Genomic DNA, 13,295 nt, shown 5'->3' on the forward strand with positions numbered 1-13,295 from the left:
ACACACACAATATAAATAAAAAAGAATACAATATCAGTGATTAAATAATGAAATATTGTGACATTAAAACACAGAACCTTGATGTTAATACTTTAACTTTATACTTAATATCTTCCTCCACATGTTTTTATTATTTTGACCTTTAAGTGATTTTCATCCTCTGCTTCTCCATCTTTGGCTCGAGTCTCTTTAAAGGGTCATCAGACAAACTGAGGGGTCAGGAGACATGAAGCTGTGTCACATACATGAGTGAGTTTTAAACTCTGGACACTGAGCAACCAGCTGACGTCTTCACATCTGGATCAGAGAACCAGGGCCCAGAGGTCAAGGTTGAAAACATCTGGTTTAATCCGAACAGTGTTTTCATTCAGGAGGCTCCAGATGTTCTTCTCCCCAGCATCATCTTCCAGTTCCTCCTACAGGACCCTGAGGTGCACCCAGGCCTGTAGTCAGGGAGTCTGGGGGCCAAGGTGCCCGGGCCCCACCACCGCCGGCTGCTCAGCCGACACAGAACCCGTCATCCTCTAGGCCGGAGCTGACCAGGCTAATGGATGAAGGTCTGGTCACCTGACGTCCACTGATGAGCCCAGGTCTGGCTCCAGGATTCAGTTGCTCTTTGTGTGGCCCCTGCACTTGGACTAGTCTGAAGACCTGACCAGGGCCGTCCCTCGGTCGGGGGGAGATTCATGGAGGATGAACAGTGTTTTGTTTTGTCCTGCAGGCCTTCAAAATAAAATCTTATGAGACTTCACTAGTAAGTTGTTTTAATAAGCGAAGCAGATGATTAGTGATCAATTAATAATTATCAACTTTTATAATAACAAAAACAAAGTTTTTAACAATGAAGGTTTTTCTCAGAATTAGAGACGTCATCATTTTAAAGAAAACAAACAAAACTTAGGTTCTTTATAAAAAAAACTTTATTACTTAGAACATGGAACAGGTTCACTCTTCCTCTACTGTTTCTATAAAATGTTCATCTTCCACTTTAAATTAAAACAGAGTCTTTGTCAGCAGAGTCACACAAACTGACCTGAGGTCAGAAGAAGCAGCTGACACACACACACACACACACAAACAGGGCTAAAGCAGTGACAGTGACATGTTGAACTGTTTTGTTCCACATTAGTGATTTTATTCTAATTTGTTTTGTGACATGAAGTGTGTGTGTGTGTGTGTGTGTGTGTGTGTGTGTGTGTGTGTGTGTGTGTGTGTGTGTGTGTGTGTGTGGTTGTAAAGGTGACGTCTCACCTGGTCCGAGTCCGAATCGCTCTAGTGGTGACAGATGATATTTCAACCACAAACTTCAGTAAAATACTTTTTTATTATACATTCTTTTCATTCTTATTTACATTCTGTATTAAGATTTAACATGATCATTAGATCAGATTTTTAAAAGTCTCAGTTCATCAGTTTCCTGCTTTAGTTTGACAAAGTCTCTGGTTTTTATTTATCAGCTGAATCAATAAAAGTATTGATCAATGAGTTCATTTTAAAACACTATTTACATTCAGTTCGATTCAGACTCAGACTTTAGTGAAATGTTGGTGAAAGAGATTTTTGCTCTAACTTTAACTTAACGTGTTTTAAATATCAAACATTTTAAAGTGTGTCTTTAATGTGTGTGTGTGTGTGTGTGTGTCAGTAACGTCAGAATAATAAAAAAAATAACTTTTAGTGAAACATTGAAACTTGTGAATTTTGTGTGTTAAAAACTTGTTTGTGTATTTAAAAAATAGAAACAGCTGAGTGTGTGTAATTCAGTGTGTGTATTTGTGTGTGTTGCACAGTGTTTTGTGTGTCTGTGTGTGTGTGAATCAACTGCTGTTGTTCAACATGTTAATATAAACACATTAACATGTGATAAAACCACACACTGTGTCGGAAGCAGACTGATTCTCTGGTTTTTAACTGTTTCCACATGAACAGTGTTGACAATAAAGTTTGTTCAGTTTGAATCAGTCACTCCTGTCGGTGGGCGGAGCCTCTCATCTGATCAGCTGACCTGAGTCCAGTCTCTTTAATCAATGGACGGATCAGACTTTGTCTCCCGTCTTGCTGTTGAGTCCCAGAGCCTGAACCACGTCCAGACTGAGGCCGCTCCTCAGAGTCCTCCTCACTGCAACACAACACACACACATCATTGTTGTTGTTTGTCCGTTTGCATCTTGACTGGTCAGCGCACAATGTGACAGGAATCAGGTGTGTCGTGCGTTTGACGTCGTTGTCGTTGGACGAGCGGTTGTCGAGTTATTTTCGTGTGCGACATCAGAAAGTAGCAGCTGCTTTGACACAGTCTCCTCCATCTTGGCTCACGGTGAAAACTACAGCCAATGACGGCCAAGTGAGGTCAACACACAAACGTCGTTAATGTTGGTTGAAGCTGTGACGTCACCGGGCAAGAAGCTACGCTGCGTATGTGCGACAGTGCCCCGACTTTAATCTGACCAATCACGTGCGGCGCTGAGTGACGGTTCTGATGCCGCCTCATTAACTGTGGGTTAAAGTTTTGGTTCGGTGTACGACTCTCAGCTACGTGATGACTGCTTAGTGCGATGGTCGAGGTCGAAGCGTCCTTCACGGCCGCGGGTCGATCTGATTGGACGAGCATGTGACAGATTAAGTGATGAAGTGAAAACACAGACGTGAAGCTGCTCAGATAACGAGGATGTTTTGGACACAGAGCTGCTGTTGTGTCTCAACAGAGTCTGAACCAGACCGAGGTCGCGAGGTCGCGGGGTCACGACCTTCTGAAGATGCAAACCCCCGACGTCTGCTCACATCTGACCTTAAAGGAACATTACAACATTTCTCTGTACTTACATGACTTCCTGTTGAGTCGGGAGCGACTCCGTGTCTTGGGGCTTGATGCTCTGTCTGAGGGATTCTGAGTAACGGATTTGACGAGTCGGTCCATGATTTCGTCTGTGGCGTCGTCCTGGGAGCTGGTCCCGTCGTCTCTGGCTACAGACATCAGACTCGGACTCACCCTGCCCAGACCTGTAGACCAGAACCAGAACTTAACCCAGAACAAGGACAGAGACCAAGATGTTCAGATAAAGACTAAATCTGTCTGTACTGCGAAGAAGGTCTGAGACGTCTCACGTTCACTGATCACTGACTATAAATAAAGATGGATGACAGGTCTGATACGAACGCCGAATCATTGGGGTCAAAGTTTGTCTGTAGATTATTTTCTTGATGAATTAATTTATTGTTTGACTGTAAAAACAGAATGATGACACGTCTCCACTTCCTCCAGAAATTAAGCCATTATGTCTCAGCCAGTTTATATATCATCAAATAACTAATTAAAACTTTAACATCAGCGTGATAAGACCTGAAATGACAGAAACCATCTTTTTTGGGGGGGGGGGGTGGTGTCCATGTCCCATCTGCTAACATGGAGGAGGAGAGGTTTATGGCCTATAATGCAGCCAGCCACCAGGGGGTGATAGAGACACGGAGCCGTCTACGATCAGAACTGACTCATCACAGATTCTTGGTCTGCACATAAATCACCTCAAAATATGGAGGCTTTTATTTTGAAATAAAATAACTGAAATTACACGGACACATCAGAGTCTCTTTGATACAGGAACAATTTATGATTTTTGATCATCTGCCGCAAATAAAGAGAAACATGTCTGATGTTTAATTTGTACGACAAACTTGTGGAAAAATGACTCCACTGAAAACAGGAAGTAACTGTCAACAACAGCTTCCTTCCTGCGGTCTGATGATCCTCAGTGTGTTCCTCAGTTCCTCAAAGTAACTCAGTGCTCAGGACTGTCTTACTGCGGACGGCTCTGGAGCGCCTCAGGCCTCTCGGGTCGACACTCAGACTGGCGTCGCTGCTGACCAACAGGTTCTTCATGTTCTCATGCTCCTCCTCCTGAGCTAACTCCGCCTCCGTCGACATGGAGACGTGGGAGGGACTGTCCGGACGAGGCACCGCCCCCGAGAACTTCTCCGTCTAAGAGGAAGAGGAGGAGGAAGAGGAGAAAAACAAAGATGAGGAGGAGGATGAAGAACTGTTGAGTTGGGGTCAAACACATTCAAAATAACCAGAGAAGAATGGAGCAGCTCTGAGTGTCGTTGTGTTGTGACCTCTGACCTCCCGTCGGGGTCAGGGGGTCGTTACCTCGGTGATCATCTTGCCTCTGGTCTTGGTTCTCTCTCGGTGAGTGGCTCGTTTCCGTTTCAGGGTGAGGACTCGCTCTCTGGTCGTGCGATACTCGAGAGCGAACTCGCTGATGATGCGACAGAAGCTCGTGACCTTGATGTCTCTGATCGATGACGACGGCTGACCCAGGAACAGCAGGAAGGAGTGGAACCTGACACACACACACACACACACACACACACACACACACACACACACACACACACACACACACACACACACACACACACACACACACACACACACACACACACGTTCACATCTGTGTATTGTATGTGAACACATTGTATTCAGTGTGTGTGTCCGCCTGTGTGTAATTGTGTGCGTGTATAAAGTGCACGTGTGTGTATACATTAATGTGTGTATACGGTGTGTGTGTGTGTGTGTGTGTGTGTGTGTGTGTGTAGTACCTGTTAATGACCCTGCGGTGCACCACCTTCAGGATGATGATCCTTTGTGTACAGTCCTTCAGGAAGTCCGTCAACTTGTTCTTCAGAACCGCCTTCGTCTCGTGTTTGGCGACCACCTTCAAGTTGTCCCATGATGCTTTGCAGCGCCTCTCCAGCTGCACCAGGTTCTCTGCGAGCAGCTCGAAGTCCACCTGCAGAAACACTCCCTTGTCACAACCTGCAGGAACTAAACCTCACCACAGAGCTACAAGCTAACACATGACCCAGAGCGGTACCTTGGCAGAGCGAGTGATGGCAGGAACCTCCGAGTAGACGTCAGAGGATTCTGGGTAATTTTCCACCACCAGGCTGCAGGTGTGATGGAGCAGAGACTGACGGTGAACTGTGTCCTTCACCTCCACCACCTTCTCCAGGTAACCCAGCTCGAAGCCTTTAGCCTGGAGACACACACACACACACACACACACACACACACACACACACACACACACACACACATATCACACAGACACACACACACATATCACACACACACACACACACATCACACAGACACACACACATATCACACATATCACACAGACACACACACATATCACACATATCACACAGACACACACACACACACACACACACACACACACACACATACATATCCCACACACACACACACACACACACACACACACATATCACACAGACACACACACACATATCACACACACACACACACACACACACACACACACACACACAGGTTGTGATCACAGATAACCACTGTTGTCTCTTCAAACAGATTAGACACTGATCTGTGATATGTGTGTGTGTGTGTGTGTGTGTGTGTGTGTGATATGTGTGTGTGTGTGTGATATGTGTGTGTGTGTGTGATATGTGTGTGTGTGTGTCTGTGTGATATGTGTGTCTGTGTGATATGTGTGTGTGTGTGTGTGTGTGTGTCTGTGTGTGTGGGATATGTGTGTGTGATGTGTGTGTGTGTGTGTGTGTGATATGTGTGTGTGTCTGTGTGATATGTGTGATATGTGTGTGTGTGTGTGTCTGTGTGTGTGGGATATGTGTGTGTGTGTCTGTGTGTGTGGGATATATGTGTGTGTCTGTGTGATATGTGTGTGTGTGTGTGTCTGTGTGATATGTGTGTGTGTGATATGTGTGTGTGTCTGTGTGATATGTGTGTGTGTGTGTGTGTGTGTCTGTGTGATATGTGTGTGCACCAGTTATGTGTTCCTCTCTCTCTCTGTCGTATCCAACATGTGATGATTTACACACGCTTCATGACATCATCAAACAGCTCATTCTGAGGGTTATTATACAGTGGACTCAGTTTCCCACAATGCATTGTGAAAGTAGTGTACAACTGCTGGTCACTGACCATCATGCATTGCTCTACGTCTGAATGAAAGAAAAATGTGGGACAGACGAGAGGAGAGAGAAATCTGATCCTTCACAAAACGTCTGCTGATCTTTGACCTCACATGAAGAACTAGTGAATCACACGTGTGGATGAGACTTCGTGTTCTTACGCTGGAGCTGTTGAGAAAGTTTCCGATGGCGAGCAGCGTCGCCAAGATCCTCCTGAAGGTCTGATTGGACGCCAGCTGCTCCATGCCCAGCTTCAGGTCAAACAGCGGCTCTGCGATCTCCTGCAGGGGGCGACACAGTCACATGTTAATATTGACCATCAGTCGTCATCTGGGTCACATGACCCCAGTTTGACCTATTGATTCACAGCATGTTCCCATGCACATCATGTTACCCCACATATCAATAATCACGTGAAGCTGCTGTGAGTGTGTGTGTGTGTGTGTGTGTGTGTGTGTGTGTGTGTGTTACCTTCTCCAGAGCCTCGTAGTTGAGTTTAAAGGCCCACAGCTGCAGTCGGGGGGTCAGGGCGCTGATGGAGGCCAGGCTGAACAGGAACTGCTCGGCCGTGCCCAGCGGGACGTCAGGATTGGCCTGCTGAGCTTCCTGGATCTTCTGCTTCTCCTCGTCCGTGGGGGTCATGGTCAGGATCTTCTGCTCAACATGGGTGGGGGGTGGGGTTCAGTGACCTTTCACCTCTAACACAGTCGCCATAGACTCAGACAGGAAGTGATCGTTACCTCTATTCCCTCCTTGCTGATGGCGAACTCGTCAAAGTTGAGGATGGCGGTCTTGATGACGTGGACGGCCGGCAGCACGGTCATACCGATGTTGATGGCGTTGCTTCTCTTCGAGTCCAGAACCAGAATCTCAGACCTTTTGGTCTCGGGTGCTTTCTGCACATTCAGACACGTGGTGTTAAAATGTCCCTGCGGCTACTCCAGCGTTCACACTCAGTGAGCACCATGAAATGTGAAATCAGTCTAATTAAATCATCATTTAGAAAAATCTAAATCAGGACCAGGCCTGGTTACCTTGGTGACGTGGAGCTCCTTGGCTTTAGACTCAAACAGGTGCTCGAGGCGGGCGGTGTCCACCGCTACCTTGTCGAGAGACGCCCACACCGTCCCCCGGCCGAAACGACACTTCTCAGGCTTGTCCGCCTGCTTCAGCTCCCTCCAGAACAACTTCACCGTCTTCTTCTTCTGAGAGGACCCCGCCGAGGACGAGGGGGGAGGAGGAGCACCTGGAGGAGGGGGAGGTGGTGGGGGTGGAGCCATGCCCCCAGGTGGTGGAGGCGGGGGAGGAGGAGGAGGGGGAGCCATGCCTGGGGGAGGAGGGGGTGGGGGAGGGATGCCAGAGAAGCAGGCGGAGGTGGAGTCGAGCGTGTCCATGTCCAACACGTCGATGTCCTCCTCGTCCAGCAGGTCGGAGAAGTCCAGGTCTTTGATGCGCAGGGCGGCGGCGCTCGGCTGCAGCTGGTCCCAGGCGTCGGACGGGCCCCCGGCGCCCAGCGGGGTCATCTGGGTGGTCTCCAGGCGGCGGGCGGGGCCCTCCACGTCGACGCTGCTCTGCTGCCGGACCAAACGGTTCTGATGGCGACACGTTTACACAGTTTATATGAAGGAGTGAATAAATGTTTTCCCATGTCAGGTTTCATCCCGAGTCACATGACGTTATGTGGAGACACACGTGTCCCGTGCACAGAGCTTCACTCTGACCTGTCGTTCTTCAGCCAGTCGAGCCAGCGCTGCCTGGGCGGATCCTTCCAGCCCCTCCAGCTCCGCCCTGCGGGAGGCGCTGCTCTCGGAGGCTGCAGGCGGCTCCACTGAGCGCGATGTGAAGCTGGACAGACGCTCCAGCACACGCCCCCGACCGCCATGGTCTGCTCCACCTGAGAGGAGGGAAACACAACAGACGTCTCACTCGGCCTCGGTTTCCAGAAGAGTTGAGGAAAATTCACAGGTGAAAAAGTAAAGCTACAGATTTTTATTCGATGTCTGAGTCGCTCCATGACGTCCACCTCCCAGAGGTCAGAGGTCACGAGGTGCTTTAAATAAAGAGGGTCTCAGTCCGAACCTGAGCTGTGATGTAGTAAACTGTGGATGACGACTAACTCCTGATTAAATGACAAAGTAACTCTCAGTGAAACACAAGAATCTGCTTCGACATATTTAAACGTGTTTTGCTGAACTCGACAGTTTGATCAGTTGTTCACTCGATCTGAAGCTGCAGTGTAGAATCATGTGCTCTCTCACCAGCCTGGACGCTCACTGTCTCCTCGCTGGTGTCAGCGGCGGTGGCAGCGGTCGGGCTCAGCGGCACTGAGGCAGCAGTCTTAGAGTAGAGCATGTCCAGCAGGAACTTCTTGTCATTGGAGAGCGTGCTGCACGGACGCTGCACAGAGGCCTCTGCACAGGTAGACACATCACACACAGTTTACTGTCACACACACTAATTAATGACTCGTTATGACTTTCATTCACTGTCCGTCTTCACTGAGGACAAGAGGACCACGTCCCTGGTCTTGACTGTCAGGCTCCAGACAGGAGGCAATACACCACTCAGGGCTAAAGATGACCTACAGTCTACACTGGAGATTCAGTTAGTCTATGTATGAGCTGAGCAGCTGATTAGGGGTCAGATCAGAGGCCTGACTCTCACAGTCAGGGACCCTGAGCAGAGGCTTGTGGGTAATGAGGTACTTACCGGGGTCATTCTGCGAGTCTGAGTGTCCGTTTGCGTCCGAGCTGCTGGAATCTGCAACAACACGAACATGTCACAGTGTTGTAATGTTTCTTTGGAGGTAAATGTATATTTCTGTTTCCTGACCGTGACGTGACGGCTCTGCGGCCCCTCCCCCCTCCTCCTCCTCCGCGGGCCGAAAGCTCGGGGTTATGATGTCATCAGACGAGGACAGCCTGGACTGGCTGAAGTGTTTACTTCTTCTCTTCTTCTCCCACTGCGTCGCGGCCAGGCTGCGCAGGAAGTTACCTCTGTGGGGGGGGGGGGGTGAGATAGAGTCAACATGGCCGACACACAGCAGAACGTTCTGATGTGTTTGACTTTCAGCTTCAAAATGAATTGATCACTTCATTGATTAGGTTTTTAATTATAAGATAGAAACGATCGTCCTGAACACTGAAGCAGAACATTTCACTTTTTATTTTTATCATTAAAACTCATGTTCAGACTCAAACTGCAGAAAAACATTGAACCCCAGAAACTGACGGTATTATGTGTAATCTGCACCTTCACCACTAGATGACACTATATCTGTCCCATCTTCAGTAAGAACCAGTTCACAGAGGAGCGAAGTCCTAAAGTGACCCACACGCTGACGGTTTGAGTCTGAACATGCTGAAGATGACAAACTACAGACGAACAACACGTAAAGACGACATGTGAAGGAAGCACGTCAAATAATCATCACCAGCTTCATTTTTATTCTTCACGTCAAAACCAAACCAGCTGCAGGCGGATTAGAAAACATCCAAGGATCAGCCCCGCCACCACCACCACCAGCAACACACACACACACACACACACACACACACACACACACACACACACACACACACACACACACACACACACACACACACACACACACACACACACACACACACACACACACACACACACACACACACACACACACACACACACCTTCAGTTTTCACAAGGAAGATTCACTGTCAAACTTAAACATGTGTGACAGTTGTGTACAGCTGTGTTACAGTTAGACCTGGTCCAGGTGTGAGGGAGCACAGAGCTGCTGCTGCTCTCTGTTCTCTAATGAAACATCTGGACTTCATGTCTGTGTTTAGAAGCTTCACAACAATCACAGTCACTTGTTCTGATCTGAACCACAACAGATCCAGACCTGCATCTTCTTTTTACATTTAACTGGAAAACAGATTACCACAACCCAGACTGCAACAACACACAGACACACAAACACACTGCGAGGCACCAACAAATGCAGCAGAGCCCGGCCGACCACCCTCCAGCTCCCAGCATGCAGTGGGGCTGCAGCAGTACTTACTCAAACCTCTTTAGAACCGGCTTGTCCTGTTTTACATTACAGTCATCTGAGCTGCAGAGACACAACACAGAGCTGAACAACACACACACACACGCACCAACAGGTTTCCCATCATCCTCAGCTGCTACGACACAAAACCTGATGGCAGGTCTGTGAAGGGGGGGGGGGGGGGTACGTGTACTCACCAGAAGAGCCCGTCAGACTCCCCAGAGCTGGGGGAGGAACGAGGGAGGAGAAGAAGAGAAAAGACGAGGGAGGAGGAAAACAAAGAGAGAGACAGAGAAGGATTAGAGCAACAGACAAAACAATATAATATTATAATGGTGAGAGAAAGAGCGAGAGCGGGGTGAGAGTCATGACGTGGTAATGGAGAGAGAGAGAGAGAGAGAGAGAGAGAGAGGGAGAGAGAGACAGAGAGAGAGAGAGAGAGACAGTCAGCAGCAGTTTGTCAGATACAAACCAAAGAGATAATCCAGAAGAAAAAATATATATTTTACGAACAAGATCCAGAACCAGAAAAGTTTCAAAAATGATGCAGAAAATTGAGAAAACACAAGATCAAGAAAAGATGGAGATGATGAATAAATTTAAATTAAAAACATAAAACCCAGAGACGATCCAGAGATAAAGAAATGTTCCAGAACAAACATCACCGTGACATTATGAACAAAGGATCCAAAAAATGATCCAGAAATAAACCAGAAATGAACCACGATAAAATAATCCAGACATCGACCAGATAACCAAGAAATGATCCAGATGTTTCCACATCACAGTTGAATTATTACAGAGACGTAACCGGAACATTTGTGAAAATCCAGAATAAAACACTGTCACTTTAGTCATGTTGATCTACATCTGAAAATATAAAACTGTGATCGGCCATCTGCAGCATTGTGGTTACCATGGTTACCACACATCCCAGCACAGCCCACTTCCTGTTTCACTCACTTGAATCCGCTCTTAGTCTCCGTCTTGGTGCTCGACTGCTCTGGATTCAACTGGGACGACTTCTCCTGAAAGACGACGTCTGTGGAGGACGAGCTGCTGCACACACACACAGACACACAGACACACACACACACACAGACACAGATTAAATTCATGAATGGTCAAGTATGGGGAGAAAGACTTTCTGACAAATCACCCAACTGCTGCTGCTGCATGTGTGTGTGTGTGTGAGTTTGACTTTTGTCTTTGCGGGGACCTTATATAATTATCAGTTGTCAGTGTCCTTCAGGTTTCAGACTGAGTGTCTTCAGAAAGACAGAAAAACATGAATCTGACTGCAGCTACCTGAGGGGACGTCCTGTGCTCCGAGGTCAGAGGTCATCACCTCAGCCAATGACTGGTCAGTGTGACTCATGTGAACTGTTTATTTTTTATGATTTAAATGTGAGACTTTTTCTGATGCTGAAATTCAGAACATGTATGTGGACAGCTGAACAGATTCATCACTGAGCTGCTGCACTTTACTCCAACTCTCCAGAGGATTAATCCTTTAATTTAATGACCCACAGAACTGTCCTCTAGCGCCACCCTCAGGTGGCTGTAATGTAAACTGAAGCCTGCAGGAGACACTTCAGACAAACACACATCAGGGTGTTAGTGATGTTTCCACAGCTGCTCTGAGGTCAGTCTCAGTTACAGACCTGCCGGCCGCTGAAGGCTCCTCAGAGATGGAGCTGGTTTTGGAGAATAGCCGGGACCTCCTGCTCAGACCCAGAGCCGACATGTGGTGGCTGAGGAAAGAGCGACTCCTAGTGGTCCAGACACACCGCAGCAGGGGGGGGGGACACCAGTGGTTAAACCAGAGACAGAGAACCCACACCAGGTCAAACACAACAAGAAGAACCAGGACCAGATCCCACATTAGATCAGCTGCAATTATAGATAGATTAGTCTGCAGATTATTTACTTGATTAGTGGTTTTGTTGTTTAGTCAAAAACAAACTATGAATAAAGTTGGACTTCATGTCTCCACTTCCTCCCACTATCCACAAATGAAATCAAAACTTCTTGGATTCAGATTCTGCCACCTTGTGGTGATGCAGTATCAAGGACCCGCCTATACACACGCTCGACCAATCACGAGTCAGTCTCTGCTGTCAATCACAATATCTTGGCCTGTTTTCATAAAATCAAATAACTTATTAAAGCCATGGGGTTGTTGACCTATATTGCAGCCAGCCACCAGGGGGCAGGAGCTTTCATATCGTCCATCTTTATTTACAGTCTATGGTCAGAAACATTTGGAAACACCACAGAAACCCAGAGAAATTTGATTTACAGAGAATAAGAAAGACGGGGGGGAATACAAATATCTCACTTCATTCACTTACGGGCTCAATGGCGTCTTGGTGTCCTGCTCTGTGGTCATGGTGCCATTGGCGGCGGTATGGGGGGGCAGTGGAGACCCTCTCTGAGACCCAGACGGACTGGAGGTGGGACTGTCGGTCTCGGAGGTGAACGGAGACGAGGTCCTGCTGCCGAGTCCCGCCGTGGGGCTGCAGGAAGAGGCGGAGGAGATGGTGGGGGAGAGGGGGGTGTTTGTGGTGGAGGGTGAGAAGACAGGGGGGATGGGTGAGGTGGAGGGGGAGGAGCCTGCAGAGGAAGACAGGAGGTCGGGGAGGTTTTGACTGGACGAGCGGCGGCTCTTCCGTCCCTCCTGATCGCTGGAGGCCATCTTTCTTCTTTCCTTACGAAGGTGAGGGGCGGAGTCGTCGACCTCACCGTCCTCGTTTCTCAGAGCTGTCTGCAACACACACACACACACACACACACACACACACACACACACACACACACACACACACACACACACACACACACACACACACACACACACACACACACACACACACACACACACACACACACACACACACATACACACGGTTTCACTGTTCAACTGGAGGCTTTGTGTTTCCTGATTGGTGCAGAGATCAGATGATGTCGTTCTTTGTGTGTTTGTCAGTGCGACAGTTCTTATGTCTGTTGTTGTGTGTCTGATGTGTGTTGTGTTGTGTGTTGTGTGTGTCTACCTCGTACACAGTGAACTGAGCTCGCAGGTCGGTCTCCGTCGTCTTGTTGTTCATGTGTTTGTGGATGATGTTCTCCATCCCCAGCTGCTCCAGACTGTCTGTGAGGTCGTAGAACGAGTCCTGATCAGGAAGTACTGCCAGAGTCTGACACGCACACGCACACACACACACACACACACACACACACATTAATACAGCTCATAGCTCAGAGCATCCAGATATTGTTCCACA

General features: G+C 48.0%; 1 protein-coding gene across 7 annotated transcripts in view; it reads right to left on the bottom strand.

The window, feature by feature from the left end:
- Positions 1-902: 902 nt before the first annotated feature.
- Positions 903-13,295, bottom strand: part of fhod1 (formin homology 2 domain containing 1) — a 28,439-nt gene continuing 16,046 nt past the window's right edge. The window contains exons 9-28 of one of the 7 annotated variants that reach the window (XM_034615159.1): positions 13,065-13,208; positions 12,363-12,775; positions 11,673-11,780; positions 10,972-11,064; positions 10,206-10,232; positions 10,021-10,092; positions 8,806-8,969; positions 8,683-8,733; positions 8,232-8,384; positions 7,695-7,867; positions 7,008-7,565; positions 6,714-6,869; positions 6,445-6,627; positions 6,135-6,254; positions 4,872-5,033; positions 4,597-4,787; positions 4,145-4,337; positions 3,799-3,976; positions 2,824-3,000; positions 903-2,119 (exon numbers count right to left, since the gene is read on the bottom strand). In XM_034615159.1, coding sequence (XP_034471050.1) covers positions 2,037-2,119; positions 2,824-3,000; positions 3,799-3,976; positions 4,145-4,337; positions 4,597-4,787; positions 4,872-5,033; positions 6,135-6,254; positions 6,445-6,627; positions 6,714-6,869; positions 7,008-7,565; positions 7,695-7,867; positions 8,232-8,384; positions 8,683-8,733; positions 8,806-8,969; positions 10,021-10,092; positions 10,206-10,232; positions 10,972-11,064; positions 11,673-11,780; positions 12,363-12,775; positions 13,065-13,208 — 3,399 coding nt within the window. In that variant the 3' untranslated portion in view covers positions 903-2,036. The remainder of the gene's footprint in view (positions 2,120-2,823; positions 3,001-3,798; positions 3,977-4,144; positions 4,338-4,596; positions 4,788-4,871; positions 5,034-6,134; positions 6,255-6,444; positions 6,628-6,713; positions 6,870-7,007; positions 7,566-7,694; positions 7,868-8,231; positions 8,385-8,682; positions 8,734-8,805; positions 8,970-10,020; positions 10,093-10,205; positions 10,233-10,971; positions 11,065-11,672; positions 11,781-12,362; positions 12,776-13,064; positions 13,209-13,295) is intronic. The other 6 variants (XM_034615098.1, XM_034615128.1, XM_034615107.1 and 3 more) reach the window with 6 other exon arrangements.

Source organism: Hippoglossus hippoglossus, chromosome 3, assembly GCF_009819705.1.
Source record: "Hippoglossus hippoglossus isolate fHipHip1 chromosome 3, fHipHip1.pri, whole genome shotgun sequence".
In the NCBI taxonomy this organism is placed as follows: domain Eukaryota; kingdom Metazoa; phylum Chordata; class Actinopteri; order Pleuronectiformes; family Pleuronectidae; genus Hippoglossus; species Hippoglossus hippoglossus.